The 21,073-nt window shown below is 38.3% G+C and overlaps 1 protein-coding gene across 1 annotated transcript; it reads right to left on the bottom strand.

Moving 5' to 3' along the window:
* Nucleotides 1-65: 65 nt before the first annotated feature.
* On the bottom strand, nucleotides 66-17,562 carry brd7 (bromodomain containing 7). The gene is made up of 17 exons (XM_053229416.1): nucleotides 17,403-17,562; nucleotides 14,484-14,683; nucleotides 14,253-14,376; nucleotides 13,398-13,455; nucleotides 11,236-11,380; nucleotides 11,016-11,126; nucleotides 10,581-10,756; nucleotides 9,444-9,564; nucleotides 9,128-9,203; nucleotides 8,810-8,917; nucleotides 6,734-6,869; nucleotides 5,988-6,099; nucleotides 4,453-4,509; nucleotides 1,363-1,468; nucleotides 1,009-1,152; nucleotides 677-820; nucleotides 66-220 (listed from the first exon to the last, which is right to left on the bottom strand). Exons 1-17 carry the CDS (start codon nucleotides 17,449-17,451, stop codon nucleotides 156-158), a joined length of 1,932 nt encoding a protein of 643 aa, XP_053085391.1. The 5' UTR covers nucleotides 17,452-17,562; the 3' UTR covers nucleotides 66-155.
* Between the last annotated feature and the right edge of the window lie 3,511 nt (nucleotides 17,563-21,073).

The following is a 21,073-nucleotide window of genomic DNA, read 5'->3' on the forward strand; positions in this document are numbered from 1 at the left end:
ACCTCTCACCTTCCTGAAAGAGGACTTTTAAAGAAAAAAAATCTCCAGCACTGGACCTGCCCAGATATTTAAAAAACACCACCACACATTTATTAAGCAAAAGGTATATAAACAACAGACAATAAGCACCATCAATACAGGAATGACCAATACAGTTACACTGTGATGGCGGAGACGTCATCAGCGCCCATACACACTCCGTCCAGCTGCTCCGCTCCCACTGCAAAATCATGAAAAACATAAATAATTCTACATTACGCTTACAAACACAGTGTGATTACTAATGACCTTTACATTTGTAAGTACAGTGGAATAAAAGGAGCAGTGTGTAATTTAAAAAAAAAAAAAAAAAGCCTAGCTGCTTTGTTCAGGCTGGGGACGGAGCTAATTTCTGGGCCAGAAAAATGTAACTGCCCTAAAATTTGACAACATACTCTGGAATTGCAGCGCAGTAAACAAAAGCACTTTTATTTTAACTGAAGAATTAAATTTGGAGTATCATTAGCTGGTAAATTGAATTTACGTGTGTAAAACCTTTACTGCTAGTGCTACTGGTGGAAACGACTTGGTATGAAGGTATTGGAAAAGTAAATGAACATATTACACTAAAACCTTCAGTTGCTGGATAAATAGTATCATCTTAAATATTGCCTGTGTGTGTGTGTGTGTTTTGTACCTGTGGTCAGGTGTGCGAATGTACCCTCTGCAGGTTCACTAGGCAGTGATATGCCCATAGCTTTCCTAATGCCATACACACTGCTCACATCTCCAGGAGTCACCTGACTGGTCAGCTGAGCCAAGTTTTCAGTCACCTTTTCCGCTACACACACAAAACGACACACATTGTCTTAACATTCAACAAAAAAAAAAAAAAAGGTAGCTGGGCTAATCATTAATGTATATGCTTTATGTAATAACGAGAGGAATAAATCTGAAGCCATAATGAGTGTGTGTAAGTGTAGTCTCTGAGCTGTAGGTACATGACGTTGGGATTGTGCGAGTGTGTACCTAGCTGTAACTCCTTCGCAGTAGGCGCGAGCAGGCAGATCATATTAGGAGGCTGTTTGGCACTAAGTCTCTCTCTCTGAGCTTCGTGCAGATCCCTCAGCAAAAAGGTCGTCTCGTCCAGCTTCTTCTGGAACTGTTCAGCTTCTGAGACACGGCGAAAAAGCAGAAGTGCAAGTACGTCAGTCGATATAGTCTATATTCCTGCTTTCACTTTAAAGCACTGCTAAAGCGGATTCACACAGGAGGTATGGCCTGAACGCTGCACGTCCTTTCAAATCAGGGCTAAAAGGATGTCGTGAGGCAGATTCGGCTGAATTTTGGGTGGTCTGTGTTTTAACAAGTGTGCGCGCTCACCCTGTGATTTGAAGCTTTCTGGTAAGAAGTCGAGACCCAAACCCAAACTGATGACTGAATTCAGAACGGTCATGCTGCTTGCAGTCTTGAACTCTGACCCGACCACCTAAAGAGGGGACAAGAGAAAAACGGGGCATTTAGCAAAAACAAAACCCTCACTCTGGACACGCAGATGTTTATTTTAATGTGTAGTAGCCGGTAATTTAAAAAAAAAAACAAAAAAAAAAAAACAAGCAACTAGAAATTGAACTGTTTCATTCGTATGAGAAACACATTTTGGTTAGATTTCCCTGAAATTTGGATACGCTGAAAAATCCTTTCATTCGCACATACACACTTCATCACACTGTTGCTCTTCAATCATCTATAAATGCAGCATATCAAGATACTCGTATAAAGGAAGGAAATGAACTAAAATAATAAGTTAATGTAAACAATAAACACTTAAGTTGTACAATGCAAAATGTTACACCCAGTCATTTACGCCTTTATTACTCAATTCATTACACCAGCAGGGGAACATGGAGACTCCCACTGGCTTCAAAGAAACCACTTCCCATCAAAGGAAGATATTTTTATAATCTAGAAATGAGTACCAGTTTTCACCCACAGCTATGTTTTTTTCTAGAAGTGAGAATGTATGTGATGGTAAATGCTCCTTCTGTGTGTGTGTGGGAGGGTAGACTGGCTTTGTTGACACAGCTGCTTTAGAGCACAGAGAGAGAGAGAGAAGGCGAGCGAGAGAGAGATATGGAGATGACATACTGGGGTCCTGTCTGATTTCACTAGCTTTCTAGGGTAGGATGCTAACTCCTGCAGTCTGTTTCTATGAGCTCCCTCCAAATCAGCTACTCGTAACCAAATAACACGACACCAACTTTCATACAATCAGAACTTCAACTACTGAAAGCCTGACATTTTCATTTATTTCAGAACAACAGAAAGCTTGTAACTATTTGTAGTCTGTCTGTAAAATAAGGGCTTGGGGTAACAAGTCTTTCAGCACGTTTTTGGCTTTGTTAAGACTGTCACGTAAAATTTACGCCTCTACACTCACGGTTCAGGAATTGTTTACTTTCCCAGTAGATGAGGGTTTGAGGGAAGTCTCTCAGGACACCCCACCTGCATCTCTTTAGGCTTCAGAAGCCTGCAGCAAACACACTCAACATCTGCACTAGACCTAGTGGGAGGAGTTATATAGTACAACACAAGAACCTGCTACAAATTTGTCAAACTGATAGAAAAGGTATTTGAAAATCTCTATCATGATTCGGTGTGTTATGGTGTCAGGTTTGGTCACAGTGTACGATCAGAAGGTTACACTAGTGTCCACATATCTTTCTAAGAAAGAAGGACATTTAGGGAATTTGATCTTTTTGTTTCCTTCAGGATTTTGTTATGTATATATTTACACAAGGATGTGCAAAAAGACTTTTGGACAAAGATTTCATAATTAATTTGTCCTTTAATTTTCACCAGTGGCTCGTGTGTTTTTAAATGGACGATTAATATATTAATACTGTGATACCTTCAAGCTGTGATATTTTCAGACTAGATTATCATACCATCAAAACTTTAAACTGTAACACCCTTAACAATGAATTCATCAAGGCTACAAAGGCAACTGATGTATTGTATTTGCCTTCAAACGATACTTTGCGGCAAAAGTACTTGTTTAACTGCTTTAAGGCTGCCTTATACTTTTGGCACTGGGCGTCATGTGATTTGAAACCAATTTCAATAACCTTCATGAGCACAAAACGTTAACTGACAGTTGCACAATGCCAAAGCATCTAGCCAACAATGCTGTTTATGCCATTTTGACCACACACCCCCTCACACCAGGCTGGATCTGTCAAGTAATAAATTAGTCATCGCATTCAGCTACCACGCACCTTGATTGTTCTCTTGTTTGGTTTTGCGCTCTGATTTGCTTCACTGCAATTTACATGAGTGTTCAAATAAAACTGTTTTAATTCTTAACATGCAATGCCTTTAATTTGTATAAGACTCAACTAACTTGATTTGTTTAAATGTTTTAAGGCCTTGTCATTTCTAAATCACATGTCCATGGAAATGGTCACACCTTAATACTCTCAACACCCATCATACATCTTTTTAAGCTTACTGGTTATATCAATTCACACTTCAGAAACTGTCACTTTGTTGCGGTGGTGATGATCTCTTTCATGTGAATTCTGTTTAACTGAACGACTACGCCACCATATTTATGACTTTGGTGATTTTGGTGTTTCTAATCGTTATCACTGTGCATTCGAGTGTGGGATGTGACAACTGTCTTGAAAAATAAAGATATTCTTTTCTACTTGGTTACAAAAGTCTGTGATCGCTGAAGATAACGTTCAGCAGCAAACACAGAAGAAAACGATACCAACAAATCACTCGGGTTACACTGGCTACATATGATAACGTTAGCTAGGTGGCTATAGCTACATACACTAAACTAAAACTGTCTGACCATTTGTCTGTGACTGTTGTTTGTTGCACTATCAGTAGGTTTTCTGAATAATAAATATCACTGGCTAGTTTTAGCTAGCAAATAACGTCACCACAAACTTTTTTTTTTTTTTTTTTACTTATAAAGCTCGATAACGTGATACTGCTCTTTACACAGTTTTTTTAATCTTTCAATGCCACAGTTTTGTTTCTCAAAGCCATCCAGTGACGAAGCATCGCTAGTCTTCTGTGCTCTTTAAGGCCCTCAGACTCTCGCTGGTTTTGTGGATTAAATATATATAAATTTCTGCGAATGTTAGATTTGATGACGTCTGTCCTGACTTCAGATCTGTATATATATTTCCTAGGATCTGTTAGGAATCAAAACTTTTGATCCCTAATTCGGGTTGAAAATTCGGGTGTTTTTAAATTTTCTGCCATTGCTTTCCTGAGTATGGTCTTCAGTTATAGTCAGAAATATGGCAGCTATGATGAGAAGGTCACATGACTGAAACAGGCTAATAGGTGTGACTCAGAAGTTCAAGGCCCTGGGAATTTCCCACCACTCAGATGGGTAAATTAAACTGTGGTTGTAAAAAATAGTCAGTTTTTCCCCTTCTTATATTGTTTTACCTCAACATCATTAGTAGCGTCTGACTTCTCTGCTGGCTCTTCCTCTTCTTGGCCACTCTAAAGAAGACAGACAGATATGATCACCTTTTTTTTTTCCTCAATTAATCAAGATGTGAAATAGGTTTGAGGTTTGATGTCCAATATGTTCACAGTGGGTTAAAGCACAGGATCAATTGTCTTTCATAAAGTTACTGACACTCATATCCTATACATCATGAAACAGGAGTACTGATCTTAGATCAGCTTTTATTTATATATTTAAAAAAAAAAAAAAAAAAAAAAAAAAGATTGAAGAGATGAAGAATGTAGCACTAGCTCAGAGCTTGCACTCTGAACCACTTTCATTAATTAACACAAGTTCTGTCGATTCACACACACACTCATTCAGATATAAGATTAAAACCTTCAGCCTTGATCCTAGCACTCTTTGAGAGACTTCTGGATGATCATCCTGGTCTTAGAAGTTCCTCAGAATTTGCTTTTGAAATAGTTAACTCTTCCTGGAAGGTTAAATCTGATTCAGTTTGTTAGAACTACGGTTGAGGAATATGAAAATATAATATCAATACTGTGATGAGTTGTAATGTCCTGTTACACTTTTCTGAGATAATGACAGTATTGAAAGTTTTTCATCACTAGAAACTAAGTGGAGCTGAATGGATTTTTCCCACTTTCAGTGTTTTTTAACTTAAGTTTGTAGACATTAAATAAAAGTATCAAACTCAGTTTAACAGTTCTTAATTTGTACGGTTTTTACTGCAACACTTCTGTTGCAAGGCAGTGTTTTTTTTTTTTTTTAAACATTATAAATTAAACATCATACATGTCATGTATCCTTCAAAAGCATCATGATATAACATTTCTGTCATTTCACTCAACCCTATTTTGAACAGCAGCAAAGATTTCTGTATAAAGCTGATTCGGGGATTGCGTACAAACTTAAATAAGCTTTGGACCAGTCGCATCCAAGATTAGAGCATGACATGGAACTTGCGAACTTTTAGCCAAAGAACCTGTGTGCTAAGCTAGCTAGCTAGACACCGTACCTAATTTTAAGATAAGATAAACTTTTATTAATTCCTCATGGGAAAATTACAGTGTTACAGGAGCATGATAGTAAAAATATAATATTAGTGACTAATTTTTCCTACTATGATGGAATATTTTGGCAGGTCTGTCTGCTGTAACTGAAAACGTAGAAAATGATGCGAGTCTGATGATGAAATTTCATAAATAAATCAAACAATCGTGAGCTGGTTTATTAGCGTGAAGCTAGAGGGAAGGCAGGGTGTCATGGATGCGTTGTGTATTTGTAGATTCTGCCATTTTTAATGAGTGTAGTTTTGTTTCTTAGCCATGTTTACTTATTTCGTAGGCATTATAAACTTAATTTAATCCTTGACATGTCCAGGGGGATTTTAAGTGAAACACTGGAACTTTTCCACTGCATTCTGTTTTAAAATCACCATCTGATCTTGGCAGAAAGAACTGTTAAGCTCACCCATATGGCATTTAATAAAAACTTTCATCCTTACAGCCTCAGTCTCTTTCAGATGTCTGGAGTGCTCTCCGTTGGTCAGCGAGTCCAAAATATTATCCGCCAGTCTGCTCATATGCTCTTCTGACTTGGCCAGGAAATCTGCAATACTAATGTGCCACACACACACACACACACACACACACACACACGACATATGCGCAAGTGTTAAACAACATTCCTAAGTGAGTGTGATGTGAGGATTGTATGAATGGTGGCATTGACTGCGTAGGGGTTGGACTCACAGACTCGGTTTTATACACACACACACACACACACACACACACACACACACACACACACACACACACACACACACACACACACACACACACACACACAGACGGCTGTAGGTGAACTTTCAAGGATTTCCTATTACTTTTATTACATTAAAATATGCTCTGCTGAAAACATGCCTAGATAAAAAAAATACAAAATATCTATTTGGAATTAAAAAACAAACAAAGTTGCAAAGCATAATAATAAATGCATCATATATACCTTACTGTAGTTCATTAATGAGCGCTGAGAATCATCACAGTCAGTAACACATACAGAAATGTCCAATTCATATAATATACATTAGATTTTATAGCACATTTCACATGTGTAATAATGATTATTAAGCAGAGTGTATTCCTGTATGTGAATATGCACACATGGTCCAAAACAATGTATACACACACAGAGCGAGACACACACACACACACACACACACACACACAGGGACACACAGAGACACACCTCTCAGAACCCTGCAGGCTGGACTCGTCTCCGTAACAGGAGTAGATCAGATCAGAGTCCTCTTTACTGATGTTTGCAAAGCTGGAGTCATAAGTCGGAGCGTATGAGCTGAAAGGTCCGTAATTCATATACATCACTGAAAGAAAAGAAAACATGGAGAGACAGATGTGTTACACAGGATCACACGTTACACACACACACACACACACACACACACACACACACACACACACACACAAGGGGCAAGCGTCCTCAAATCACATCTCTGAAAAGTCTGATTACTCCTGTGTATATCACAGCGCAGCTGAATCTCGAATCTGATTGGTCAGAAGGTGTGGATTCATCTTATATAACAGCACGGCTCAGACACTATTCTGTGTCTGTAACACAAACGGCAGGATTATATTAACGCGCTGGTCCTAATACGTTATCGTTTCTATTGTAACAGCTCATACACAGGGACTTGTACGGCAGGTGCTCCACATACTCCATGTGGTGACTTTATTATTATTATTTTTTTTAAATTAGGAGACATTTATGTGATGTTTGTGGAAGGAGTCTCCAGTGTCAGTGCTTTGTAATGTCTTCACGACAGAGGAGTTTATGGTTTCCTGTTTCGCTGTAAAATTGACTTTGAAAGAGAGAGACTACATGTGAGGACGGTGAGGGATTGACTGTTTATGACATAAGCGATAGCAGGAGCTAACTTGTCTCGTGGGCTGTTTCATAACATTAAATGTAAATATAAACAGCTAAAAAGTGCAATGTGTCATTCTTTAACGAATTCAAGATTGTAACTGTTGGCGAATCGCTGTGGTCTAAGCGGAATAACACTCCACACCGTGCTATTATATGAAAACAATCCATTTCGAATTGGTCTTTACGGTATCGGAGTATCACACCTGGTGCGAATTATTTTAGTATATGCTTTAAATACACCAAATGTTTACTTTAAACTTTTGTTCGTCATTTAAATCCACGAAAGTTCCCATAAGAAAAAACACTTTTATTTCACATGGCTGTATAATGTTTGAGATTAAGGCCTGCAGGTCACTTCCTGCAAATTTCTTTGTCCTCATTTCTCTGTAGTCTTTACTAGTTACACATTTAGTCCTTACTCTGTATCTACATTAAATACACATTATATAACTACTACACTACTACACATCACCATGTCTAAGCTTTTCTCACAGAAGCTTTCGCCATTTTTCAGCTGTTCGGAAAAGCTAAGTGCAGGATGGAAAAGGAAGAGGCGTGACACACGCAAGGAGAAACCGATCTTATGGAAAATTCTTTGGATCAGATCAGGAATGTGACTCTTTAACCACTGATTCAACAGTTTGGCAGAGACAGCGTTTTTCCAGCGCGCAGCTTGATGCTGTCATGTCTGATTATTTCAGCAGCCTTCACTGTGTGCTTCCAAATAAAGCTGCCTAAATGATTCAACTCCTGACTATCGTGTATTAATCATAAATCAAAGACAAGACAAACACCCTGTTTCTATGTAATAACACGTCATTTATCAACGTACTAATGCTTAAAGCCTAGAGCACAGCGGATGTATAACAACAGGAGACTATTCATGTGTGGTATAGTGAAGCTGTTACAGTTTTACAGAATGCTGAACACACATGGCATTTTCTAACTTTATTACTTCACAGATTTATTATTTGAATACCTGTACTTTTATTTTTATTATTGTTTCTAAAACACTGCTGGGTTGAGAACAATCCTTCAAACAAACAACAAACCCACAACAGTGTTTCTCTGGGGAGAGAGAGAGAGAGAGAGAGAGAGAGAGTTCACAAGACAGACAGAGAGACAGAAAGAGACTTAGATGGATAGAGAGACAGGCAGAAAGAGAGACAGGCAAACACAGACAACAAATAAAGATACAAAGTAAGAGAGACAGATTGACAGAACGAGACAGTGAAGGACAGAGACAGGCAGAGAGATGGGCAGACATAAAGAAAGAGACAGAGAGAGACAGAAAGAGACAGAATTAGAGAAACAGATAGACAGAAAAAGAGAGACAGAAAGAGACAGAGTGAATGAGTGTATGTGTGTTTTTTGTACCAGGAGTGATTCTGTTTCTCTTGTCCTCTTTAAAACCCTGCAAAGTGTTTACTCCAGCCTGCAGCCGGCCTCCCAGCATCCCCAGCTTCACCGGACAGTACCCTGGATCTGACACACACGCGCGCACACACACACACACACACGAATAGAAGGAGACACACAGAGTACTGACAATACTGCATATATTACATTACACCAATTTTTTACACCAATTTTTATGCTCAAAATTGATGATTAAAAATTTAATCACTGTGTTTATTCACTTTTTAATTAATTTAATTAATTAGTTATGTTTATATAGAGCCCTCACTCTGTTACCTCCAGCATTTAAATCAGCAGGGTTCACGATGCCCAGCGTGGTCGTACCGTCAGGCTTCCTCCGCCCAAAGTCCAGCTAGAAGACAAAATAAAACAAAACAAAAGCATCTCACTATTCAAGCCCAATGAATTAAATCAGTGTTTGTTTGGATCTGCAAGAACTAGAAGAAAAAAATTTCTTATTTGCTGTTGTGATTCACAGCCCGCAGAAATATTACTTTGAGCATCCCTTTTAAAACATGACATTAAAAAGCTCGCTGTTGAAACGCAGCCTGGTGGCGCAGTTTCAGGACCTCCGAGCCGGTAACTAACTCACCTCACACTGAAGGCTCCTGATGGACAGTTTACCTCCAGACTCTTCTATAAGCTTTTTAACCTCTTCTAGATCTTTCTCTGCCTGGTTCACACTCCTCTGAGCTTCCTCTTTCGACTCCTTACTGGAAACAGACAAGGAAGAATCATTAAAACTTTCAAAGAACTATTAAATGCTTAAAATATCTTACTTTATGGATGATAATCTTTTATGGATTTGAAGGTGATAAAGTTTTAATTGGTATCAGCAGTGGTTTTATATTCTTGCAACAATCTTTAATTATCATAAGAAATAAAATAATACTTAAATGTAAAGAAAGAGATAGATAGAGAGAGAGACCACAAATAGAACGAGAGAAAGAAACAGATAGACAGACATAAATAGACACACAGAAAGGAAGAGTCAGACAAATACAACAGGGAGACAAAAAAGAGAGACAAACATGGACCTAAAGAAAAAGCCAAGGTGAGAAAGAGACAGACAGAAATAGACAGAGACAAAGAGAGAGACAGATCCCCAGAAAAGAGAGAAAGAGAGAGAGAGAGAGAGAGAGAGGCAGAGTTAGACAGAAAGAACCAGTGCGAGAGAGACAGACAGACAACCGACAGGAAGTAACAGAGAGACAGACATAAATAAAGAGACAAGAGAGAGAGAGAGAGAGAGAGAGAGAGACATATAGACAGAGAAAGGGACAGACAGAGAAAGACAAAGAAGCAGTGAGACAAAGAAAAAGACAGACAGACACAGCCATAAAGACATAGACAGAGTGAAGACAGACAAAAAGAAAGAGAGACAGACTGATAGACAGAGAGGAAGAGAGACAGAGAGGAAGAGAGACAGAGAGGAAGAGAGGTCCTGTCGTTCAGGCACTCTCTGCCATATGTGCTTCTTCACATATTCTTTTCACATGCCAATATTTATTTAAATGCTTCTCTGGGACAAACATAACAGGCTCATCAGTGGTTATTTTTGTCCTGAGGATCGTGTGATTACGACCTGCTTTTTGTTGGTCAGTCACATTTTAAGGCATTTAAAAAAAAACATATATTAAACTTTTAAAAATGAAAGGAACACGGTGTTGTAGAACGTGATGTGAGCTCTGAGTGAGCCGATGAGAAGGGTCTGGTATCAGGATGGTACCTGGGTGTGTCTCGCTGCGCCACTCTGGGTGACTGCGAGTTGTCACTGGTATCCATGGGAGACGACCTGTCTTTGGGGTCACTGGATGACCCCTGTTCCTCTCCGTCCTCTGACCCTCTGCCTGGTTTCAGGTCTGCCATAAACTCTATACTCTGCTTCAGGCTCTCAAGCCTTTCCTACACACACACACACACACACACACAATTAATCCTCTTGGCAACTTGTGCTAAATATAATATCCACAAAAATATCCACAGCTCATACACATGCTTGAAAAGTGAAATTTTCATTTTAAATGAGTTTTAATTTTATCCTAATCTTGTGTGAGCCCTGGAATATCCCATGCGCCAGTCTTACTGCGGCAGCGTACACTGCTGCCCCCTAGTGTCCACAGTGCACAAGAACATGCAGGTGAATCTGAACAGGTGAACTCACAGGGTTCAAGATCTTCATTCCAGAGTGGAGAAGCTTCTTCGCAGCTTTGTAGTAAATTGTATCCGGCTTGTTGTAAATCATGGCGTTTTCGCACATAATCTTAAAATCTATCTGTTGGGAGAAAAAATAAATAAATAAATCCATCATGAGATAAGATCGCTGTAAGCATCATATTACGACGGATGTGATTAAATGAAAAGAGCGAGCGCAGACACGATACCTTCAGCTCGTCGAGGGACTGGTAGCACTCTCTCTTCACCTTCTCCTTCATGGTGCTGAAATCCATGGGCCTCTTAATGATCAGAGAGTAGCCAGGAGCGATAAGGTCCGTCACAGGGAACGAGAAGAACGCATTTGGGTCTTTTCTGGGGAGGAAAAAAAAAAAAAGAGAGCACATACAGTGTGACATAAACGTTAGGACGTTTACTTTTCACTGTGTACTGCAGCATTAGTGCACATCAAGCGATTCGGGTCAGGTTATTATATCACTCCTTAAATCCTCAGCATACTTCACACCGAGAAAACATTCAGATGGCGTCTACAAACGATACGACAGAACTGCAAAGCAAACGGAAGGCTCTGCTCGACATGGCAGCTAGAAGAACTCCACGAACGAACATGCCACGTGACCTAGACTGTGATTGGTCGTTTACAAACCAGGCGTGTCCAAGACAACTCATTCCAAGATGGATGACTTTAAGGAGCGGCGATCTTTCCTGGTCATAGAAATTGTTGATTTTTTTTTAAAGACAGTCAGGATTCGTTTCTAAATTGTCACGCTGATCTAAACGCTGTTGGGGGTCAGAATTCGTAAACGTTCATTTTTATTGCATAGTAATCAAATCGAATCTGACACCTTTCCAAGACTTTCCAACAGAAGACTCAGGCAGTTAGGAGGGATCCGTCACTCCGTCTTTGCAGTGCCCATTTCATCTCAGCTGAATATCCTACCAGACCCTGTTAGTTAACTAATATCCCTAAATTTATAGTGCTTTAAAAAACCTACATAGCTCGCCTAATATCGAAGAAACTAGTTAGCTAACACTAGATATCTAGATCACGTTCTAACTGAGGAGTTGCGGATAATGGACACGTTTAGCTAGCTAAAATTTTTATGGCGTCTGTTTGGGCAGCACATCAGCTTTCAGTGCCACGACGTCCTCGATGTTGTAATCGTAAAACATTACGTCTTGAACACGCCCACAAACAACAAAGGTCTAAACGTCAAGAGACTCGTACGCCTTAAATTTCTCTCTAAAATACATGCTCAGAGTTTCAGAGTTATCCACTGATGACCTTCTAGAGTTACACCATTTAAGAGCATCACTTTAGACAAACAGCACTCCCTGTCTTTTAGTGTTAATCATAAATAATTAGGGGAGAAGATTACAGCTAACATCAGACTGATTCCTAAATAAAATTCTTGACAGATTCTTCAATCAGATTATAACCAAGTAGCATCAGGTTGCTAGGATACATGTTTTTTTTTTTTTTTTTTGCAACCATGCTCCGTATGCGTCTCTTTTTGTTTACAAACATTAAAGTGGTTTATACGAAACTGCAGAGAGTACGCGAGCTCGTAAGCTTGAGAAGGTGTGTGCGTCTTCTTGTGACTCTCACAGAGTCCTTTAACAGGACGAAGAAGAGAACATCATCTTCATACAGCAACCATTAGTTATGGTTAGGTATTAGTTATGGTTAGGTATTAGTTATGGTTAGGTATTAGATATGGTTAGATGTCATTAGGTACGCCGCTGAACGCTTAATTCCAGTAATTCCAGAAACATAAGAATTTAACGCACACAGTACTGTGCAAAAGTCTTAGGCACCTTTTTTTTTTTTTTAGTACAAACTTTGTTATAGATTGTTATTTTGTTTTTTTTCTACATTATTGACTCAGTACAAAAACTTTTTCGATTCCAAACATTAGTTTTCCAGCACAAAATTAAATGTAACAGAAAAATGTTTGTGTGTCAGTAAAGAAAGCAGTAGATTCCATAAGAGACACTTTTCAGATAAAAACATAATGAAGGCTGCTGGGTTTCGCTGCAGAAATAAGAAGCGAGTCGACAGTCAAAGTCTCCAGAAGAACTGCGGCTGCTTCTGCAAGATGCTCAGTAACACTTCCAGCTCATTTCCTTATAAAACTCCACACTCCGCACCTCAGATACTGTTTTTTTTTTTTTTTAAAGCAAAGGATCATCACACCAAATATTGACTTTGTTTTATTTATTACTTTTTACTGCTCTTTATAGTATTTTTTTAAATGTAGAAACATTTAATTTCTTTATTTTTGAAGGCATCTTTGCTCCACAGCATTTCTTTGCATATGCCTAAGCCTTTTGCACAGTACTGTATATATAAACAGTAAATTGTGTGTACCTCTGTAGCTGCCTGATCAGCTGACTCAGTGCTTCCTGTAGTGGAGTCTGCTCTTTTTCTGTTTGGGACAAAACACAATTATTAAACACACTGAGGTATTAAACAGAGCCAAAATGTCACAGACGAACACTGACGTCTTGCACTCGCTACACCAAAGAGTTCACTGTCCACAATGATATACAGGCAAGTCTTAAAAACACACACACATTACAGACACCAGTACTGACCACATCCACTTTACACTATTTCTAAGCATTTGCCAGTAAAGACAGTTAAGAGAAAAAAATAACTTTTTGAAAACAAAGTCTGACATCTTATGATGTACAGCTTAACAAATCCGAGATAAAATAATGTAGGCTTGAGTTACTTCTCATGCTGGCTCCAAAAAAATCCCCATGCTCACACGTTACGTAATAATGTCTATCCACAGACATGAGCAGACGAGAAATTAATCTAAGCACTCACCTTATTTTAGTAAACAAGCAATATATTTAATATTGCATAATTTGCGTGATTTAAACTTATAACAACTTTGAATGGGACGAATCCAATCCAGCTAAACGTAAGATTAATTGCAAAATGGTAACAAAAAACAGACAGCACCAACAACAAACATGCAGAAATGTGGAAAGTATTGGAGCTGGATCATGTGACTATCAGCAGCCAATCGGATGACAATTAAAAAAAAAAAACATCAGTGTTTTTAAATTTCTCCAGTTTCCCCAGATCCAAGCTAAAAATGCAAAAAAATGGCATTTCAATGTGGACAAAGGGCCAAAGTGAGGAAAAATATTTGCATTCTACATTCGTTTGTGTTCAAGTTCGTATTAAAAATGGTACAGGAATGTGAAATACCTTCCGGTTTAGCCAGTGAAGGAGTGAGGGGTTTATCCTGGGATACATCCGACCGGGCCGGAGTTCTGCTCTGCTCGTCCCAGTCCAGATCCACTGAATCGTGACCTTTCCTCTTCTTCGTCATCTAAAAGCACACACAATGCAAAGCCTTTACAGTCAACACACCTCTGTTTAAAACAGGTATCGTAACATCTGCGTCAATATTCACACAAAAACTGTGTTATTTATCACCTTTCTCTTCCTGTCCTCGCCGGGTGAACCTGGAGGGCTCTCTTTGTCCTTTTCGTCCTTCTTTTTCTTCTTCTTCTTCTTGTCCTTGTGCTTGTCAGAATCTACCTGGTCGTCATGAAGGGGTTCGAGGCTGGCACTTCCGGTGGTGACCTCATTACCCGCCACCTTCAGCACCAGCTTCAGCGGCCTGTCTGCGTATTCTGACACACAAATAAAAGAAGCACGGTGTAAATAAATAGTAATAAATAATATAGCTGATATTTAAATACACATCTGTCTTAAGTCAAGCCTAAATTTGTGATCTGTTGGATTACTAACAATCCTGTTCCCACCTTCTTTTCCTTTTTCAATAAAATAATAATAATTAAAAAAAAACATATATTGACATCTTGTGGCTCTGGAAGGCTGTGAGTTTAAAAATTGTTTAACTCAACTGAATAAAAATGAACAGATAAACATCTTTCATGCATAGCGTCCACGCTGACGTACAGTCGATTTGAGGAAAATATAAAATGGAAATCACCTCCAAATCACTTAAGAACATCATTATCCTGATTTCTGTTGCTCTCTAAACTATTCGCCATACTTAGTGTAGAATGTTTCTGGTATATCTTTACAAACTTTGTGCACAGAATCCCAAATTAAATTAATATTTTTGTACCAGAATCCAATGAACACCTTAGCTTTTTAAAAGTTAAGTTCTGTTACTATTATTATTGTTGTTTTTTTAACTTCCGAAATCAGCTGCATCACGCAACAGCCTGAAATTTTCTACCATTCTGGTCATCAGCATTAAATATTTTAGATCTGAATGTTAACATTTTTTTTTTTTTTTTTTTTTTAACAAACACTGGAAATTTTTTAAAGCCTTTTTTACTCACAGTGTTCAGAAACATGGATAATTTATTTAATTTTTAATGTAAGTAATTTTTTTCAGAAAAGTGAAAAATCATATGACACGCAATTTTAAGAATCTGGATATGTTCTTTTATAAATAAATAAATAAATAAATAAATAAATAAAAATGATAATTTATGCATGAAAGGCTTAAGCTTAACCTTATCCTAAAGTTAGACCTTGTCTTTAAGCACAACTAGTTAACAGAACACAAAGTTTTGGGTGGCGTGACGCGGCCTGGCGCTCGAACCCCAGAGTTCCCATAACAGCACATCCTGAAGTGTTTTATTCCTGTCTGAATACTCAATTCTGATTGGCTGGAAGGTGAAAGCACAGGCAGTTCCAGTTAGTTTAATCACCGTTCTAAATTAATGCTCTGATTATAAACAACTGTAACCACAGTAACACACAGGTGCAGCTACAAACAGTAGTCACACTCACAGCTTCACTATTACGAGAGACGCGACACAGACGCAGGTAATTCACACACGCCCAATCTCTCTTTCTTTCTGTCTAATAACTATTATAATTCATTCAAATAAATGTAATCTCATCACACTACTTTATCTCTGTGTATATTTTAGAGCAGGCAGACTTCTAGCTCTAACGACCTGTACGTTAACGGCCATAACGTTAAAACCACCTGCCTAATATCGTGCAGGTTCCCCTTCTGCCGCCCCGGACGCTGCAAGCTGCGCTGCACTGTGTGTTCTGACGCCTTTCTGTCACAGCCAGCATTAACTTTTTCAGCAGTCTGTGCTGCAGTAGCTCTTCTGTGAGATCTGTTCCACACAGGCTAGCCTTCACTCCCCACACACATCACTGAACCTTGTGCGCTCATGATCCTGTCGCCGGTTCACCGGTTGTTCTTCCTTGGACCACGTTTGCTAGGTAATAACCATTGCATACCGGGAACACCTCACAAGACCTGCTGTTTTGGAGAAGCTCTGACCCAGTCGTCTAGCCATCACAATTCTGCCCTTGTCAAAGTCTCTCTAATCCTTACGCTTGCCCATTTTTCCTGCTTTCAACACGTGAACTTCGATAGCTGACTGTTCACTTGCTGTGTAAAATATCCCACACATTGACAGCTACCACTGTAACGAGATAATCAGCGTTATTCACGTCACCTGTCAGTGGTGTTAATGTTATGGCTGATCGGTGTAGAAAGAAAATTCACTGTTATTTTTATCTTTTCAAACATCAGTGACAGCTTTAACATGTCAGTGCTGGAAGGTGATCACGGTATAAGCAGGATGGTTCACAGCAAGGTGTGAATTACACGATTTTAAAGCACTCTGCTTGGTATCAGGCGGCTCTCTGCCTCCGCGTCGTGCATTAAAACCGTGTAAAGCACACATAGCCGTAGATTATCCCTTACCACTTCTTTAATGTTGTGGAACGTCCCTGAAACAACACGGTTAGTTCCTGTTCTCACTTACGTTACAGCAGCTACACACACTCGTTCCTTCACCAACCTGTATTTTTCTCTCTCTCTTAAACTTAATAAAACAAAAACACACATCTTGTCATGTTAGAGAGAAACCAGAACAGTGTAAACTCCTCTGTCCTGAAGGTATTACACGTTACAGCTTTCCCTCTGACTGTTCCAAAGCCCTGACACTGGAGACTCCTTCCACAGACGCTGAATAAACGTCTCCTTTACAGAAAACTTCACCATATCAATGATTACATCCTTTCTTTCTTCCAAAATCCGCCATAAAACAAGCTCCTGTGAACGAGCTGTTACTATAGAAACGATAACTAGCACATTAATACTGCATTATAAACCTGTGATTTGAATTATTAAACTTAAACTAGAACTAAAAATAAATCGCCAGCTTTTAACCAATCAGATTCCAGGAGCTAAGCTAGCTACTTTCAGTACAAAAGACCGTGCGGTTAATCATTAGCCGGCTAGCAACAAGCTAACATGACTGAAAAGTGGCTAGCTGAGTTAGCCGTCCGTTAGAGCGGGTTTGTATTAATGAAAGTATAAAACATTATGAATTCACATCCTACCGTCGTATGTGTGCTTCTCTGACTTATGCTTTTTATGCTTTTTGCCCATAATTTATTGTGGACCTAAATGTCCAGGCAGGTCAGTGTTTGACCAGACTGTTCTTCTTTGTGTGTGTGTGTATGTGTGTGTGTGTGTGTGTGTGTGTGTTACAGTGCTGCTCAGTCTGAACAGCGCCATCTTGTGGTCGGCGGTAAGAACTGGACTCAAATTCAACATGCAAGGCGACGCCATTTAGCCCTATTATAAATTAAACTTTATTATATACAGTACTGTGCAAAAGTCTTAGGCACCTTTTTTTTTAGTACAAACTTTGTTATAGATTGTTATTTTATGACTTCTACATTATTGATTCAAAACATTTTAGATTCCAAACATTAGTTTTCCAGCACAAAATGAAATGTTACAGAAAAATGTTTGTATGTCAGTAAAGAAAGCAGCAGATTCCATAAGAGACACTTTTCAGATAAAAACATAATGAAGGCTGCTGGGTTTCGCTGCAGAAATAAGAAGCGAGTCGACAGTCAAAGTCTCCAGAAGAACTGTGGCTGCTTCTGCAAGATGCTCAGTAACACTTCCAGCTCATTTCCTTATAAAACTGCACACACTGCACCTGAGATACTGTTTTTTTTTTTAAAGCAAAGGATCATCACACCAAATATTGACTTTGTTTCATTTATTACTGTTTACTGCTCTTTATAGCATTTTTTTAACGTAGAAACATTTAATTTCATTATTTTTGAAGGCATCTTTGCTCCACAGCATTTCTTTGCGTATGCCTAAGACTTTTGCACAGTACTGTACATATATTTTCTGATCATTTTCTACCATTGTATTTAAGAAGACATGCACTTAACCTTTCAAAGTTATCCATTAACCCAGCTGAGTGAACAATATTTCATTTTTTTAAAGCAGTTTCATTGCTGATAAAAATATAGCCGTAAGCCATGATCTGCGGGGTCCAAGCACTTTTATTCAGATTGATAGCATCATGCTGCTGTCTTGCTTTATAGAGTGCCACAGGGATGATGTATTTTTGTAGTCCAACCCAGAAGTTAGCATCACTCTGGTTCCCTCGACAAAAAGCCAACAGGATTTTTCCATTGGTTTGTGGAGTATTGCAGAAAATAAGCTCTGTGACCAACAAAAGTTTATGATTCTTACATGCTTTTTTCATCAAGATAATCTTCAGCATGGTTGAATGCTTGAATCTGATTGGTCAGAAGCTGTGCATTATTTTTGTGTAACAGCACGGCTTGGACAGTAGTTCCGGTTGTAACATGAACGACAGGTCAATATTAATGCTCTTGTCCTAGTACGTTATTGTTTCTATAGTAACGGCTTATACACAGGGACTTGTATGAAGGAAGTTAACATCAACTAATACTAATAATAAACAGATTTAAAAACCATGTTGTTGTTTAACCAAGTAAAACATACAATCGTCTGATCTCGTCTGATCTGAATCTGATGTATAATCATTGATTATGTTCAATCGTTCACATTTATTTGACATTGGACAGTCAAAGTTTCCCAGCATGAGAAAGTCTTGAGGACAGATGAGTTTATGTTTTCTAGTTTCTCTATAAAAACCTTTTATCACGGCTATAACAGATGAGAACAGGAAATAATTTGTCTCGCGGAGGTTCCATGACATTAAATCCAACCGTTAAAAAGTGCAACGCGTCGTTCATTAAGAACTTGAACATATCATTAGTAATCATTGGCAAATGGCTGTGGTATAAGTAGAATAATACACTCCAGACTGCGCTGTTATACGAAAATAATCCACTTCTGGGGTAGAGGCATTGCCGCATCACAACCCTCAGCATGCATTATTTTCAAATAACAGCACAGTTTGTCTTGTGTTATTCCTTACTTATTGTACGTGTAAGAAAGCGTTTCAAATTAAATTTCAATCCAATTCAATTATATGTATATAGCACTTTTAACAATTCAATTCAATTTTATTTTAATTTGTATAGCGCTTTTAACAGTGGACATTGTCACAAAGCAGCTTTACAGAAATAAATGGATTCACAAAAAATATATTGTAAATATGTGAATTTATCCCTGTGAATTTATCCCTAATGAGCAAGCCAGAGGCAACAGTGGCAAGGAAAAACTCCCTGAGATGATATGAGGAAGAAAATTTGAGAGGAACCAGGCTCAAAAGGGAACCCATCCTCATCAACGGATAGCGCAATTATAAATAAATCCCTTCTATTATTGTGTCCTATATGGACAAATAGTGCAATTGTGCAACCAATAAATTCATCACAGTTTTTGCAAGAAGTCCGGTTGGTTAAAATCTATCCATTTTCAATAGCCATTGTGTTACTGTGTTACTTTGTGTATGCTACTCACGTAATCTCATATGTCTTATGTTATTTTGCACTAACACATGTTATATGTTTATACCTGAGGCTAGCTAAATCACATTTCGTTACACTGTACACCCCTGTATATGTATGATGACAGTAAAGTTAAATTGAATTGAAATTGTCCCAAAGCAGCTTTAAAGAAATCTGAATGCAGATATATATTTAGATCCCTAGAGAGGAAGCAAGAAGTGATGGTGGCAAGGAAAAACTCCCTGAGATGGCATGAGGAAGAAACCTTGAGAGGAACCAGACTCAAACCAGAAGGGAAGCCGTGCGCTTCTGCGGACACCAGATAGTGCGATTATGAATCATTACTCTTACGCAACTGTGTGATATAAAGTCAAACTGTACTGAGTGCATTGAACACATTTTCAGTGTAGATTTTTCATAAACTATAATGGACGACTGGTTGAAAACGATGTTTCAAGCATGAGATGTTAAATGGATTCACATAAAAATGAAAAAGTAATATGGTTTTTGAAGTATGATTAATGATTAATGATTATATTTCAAGGTAAAGTGTAAGTTACTTGCAGAAATTCTGCAGTAGTGCTGTAGAGTTGATGGTTCATTACTATTCCGGTGTAAATTCAGGGTTTTTCATAGCCATAAAGTAATCACCAATAGTTAAGCATTAAAAAGGTAACTTTTGTCACCACTCAGTCATGCTAGTTGCTTTGAGCTTTGCAAATTTGTAAGCAAGAAATTTCAAATCACTCGACCCTCATAAATTTTCCTTGAGCTCTACTCTAGAGGGCAATGTTGCCTTATTTTCTAGATTCTTTTCCATTGACTTTATTCCTTGGTTTGCTTCCAGGATATTCTGGTTATTAATCATTTTCATTATCACAGTAATGTGCTTTTAAAAGATGTAGCCAAATCTTTAGATTCAGTATAATATCCTAATGTGCTAATAAAGGAAGCCATATTACAATATAATGAATATATAGTATTGCAATGCAATAATAATTCATTTTTCTCTGCTTTTTTGAAACAAAATAACTACTGAAGAAAAAGATTTACTGTCTGAACATTACTTACTTGTCTTAAAAGTGTCCCGTAAACAGGGCATGAGCTAATAGAGAGAATATTTACAAGTGGGTATGTCTTTAAAGATGGCAGACTTCAAATGATTTCCGGGTCATGGGCTCAAGGACATAGGATCAAGGAATCCATCAATTAGAGTTTTGGTATGTACACAAAATATCACTATTATGTTACTAGGATATAATACAGAGTGTGGACTACTTGGATGTGTAGTTTTTTTTCTCCTGTTTATAAGAGCTTTT

This window comes from Pangasianodon hypophthalmus, chromosome 25 (assembly GCF_027358585.1).
Source record: "Pangasianodon hypophthalmus isolate fPanHyp1 chromosome 25, fPanHyp1.pri, whole genome shotgun sequence".
NCBI classification, from domain to species: domain Eukaryota; kingdom Metazoa; phylum Chordata; class Actinopteri; order Siluriformes; family Pangasiidae; genus Pangasianodon; species Pangasianodon hypophthalmus.

Coding starts and splice junctions, on each gene's coding strand:
- brd7 (XM_053229416.1), bottom strand. CDS start 17,451: ATGGGCAAAAAGCATAAAAAGCATAAGTCAGAGAAGCACACATACGAC. Junction 13,456..14,252: donor TTCACTGGCTAAACCGGAAG/GTATTTCACATT, acceptor TGTCCCAAACAG/AAAAAGAGCAGACTCCACTA. Junction 1,153..1,362: donor AGAAAGCTTCAAATCACAGG/GTGAGCGCGCAC, acceptor GCCGTGTCTCAG/AAGCTGAACAGTTCCAGAAG.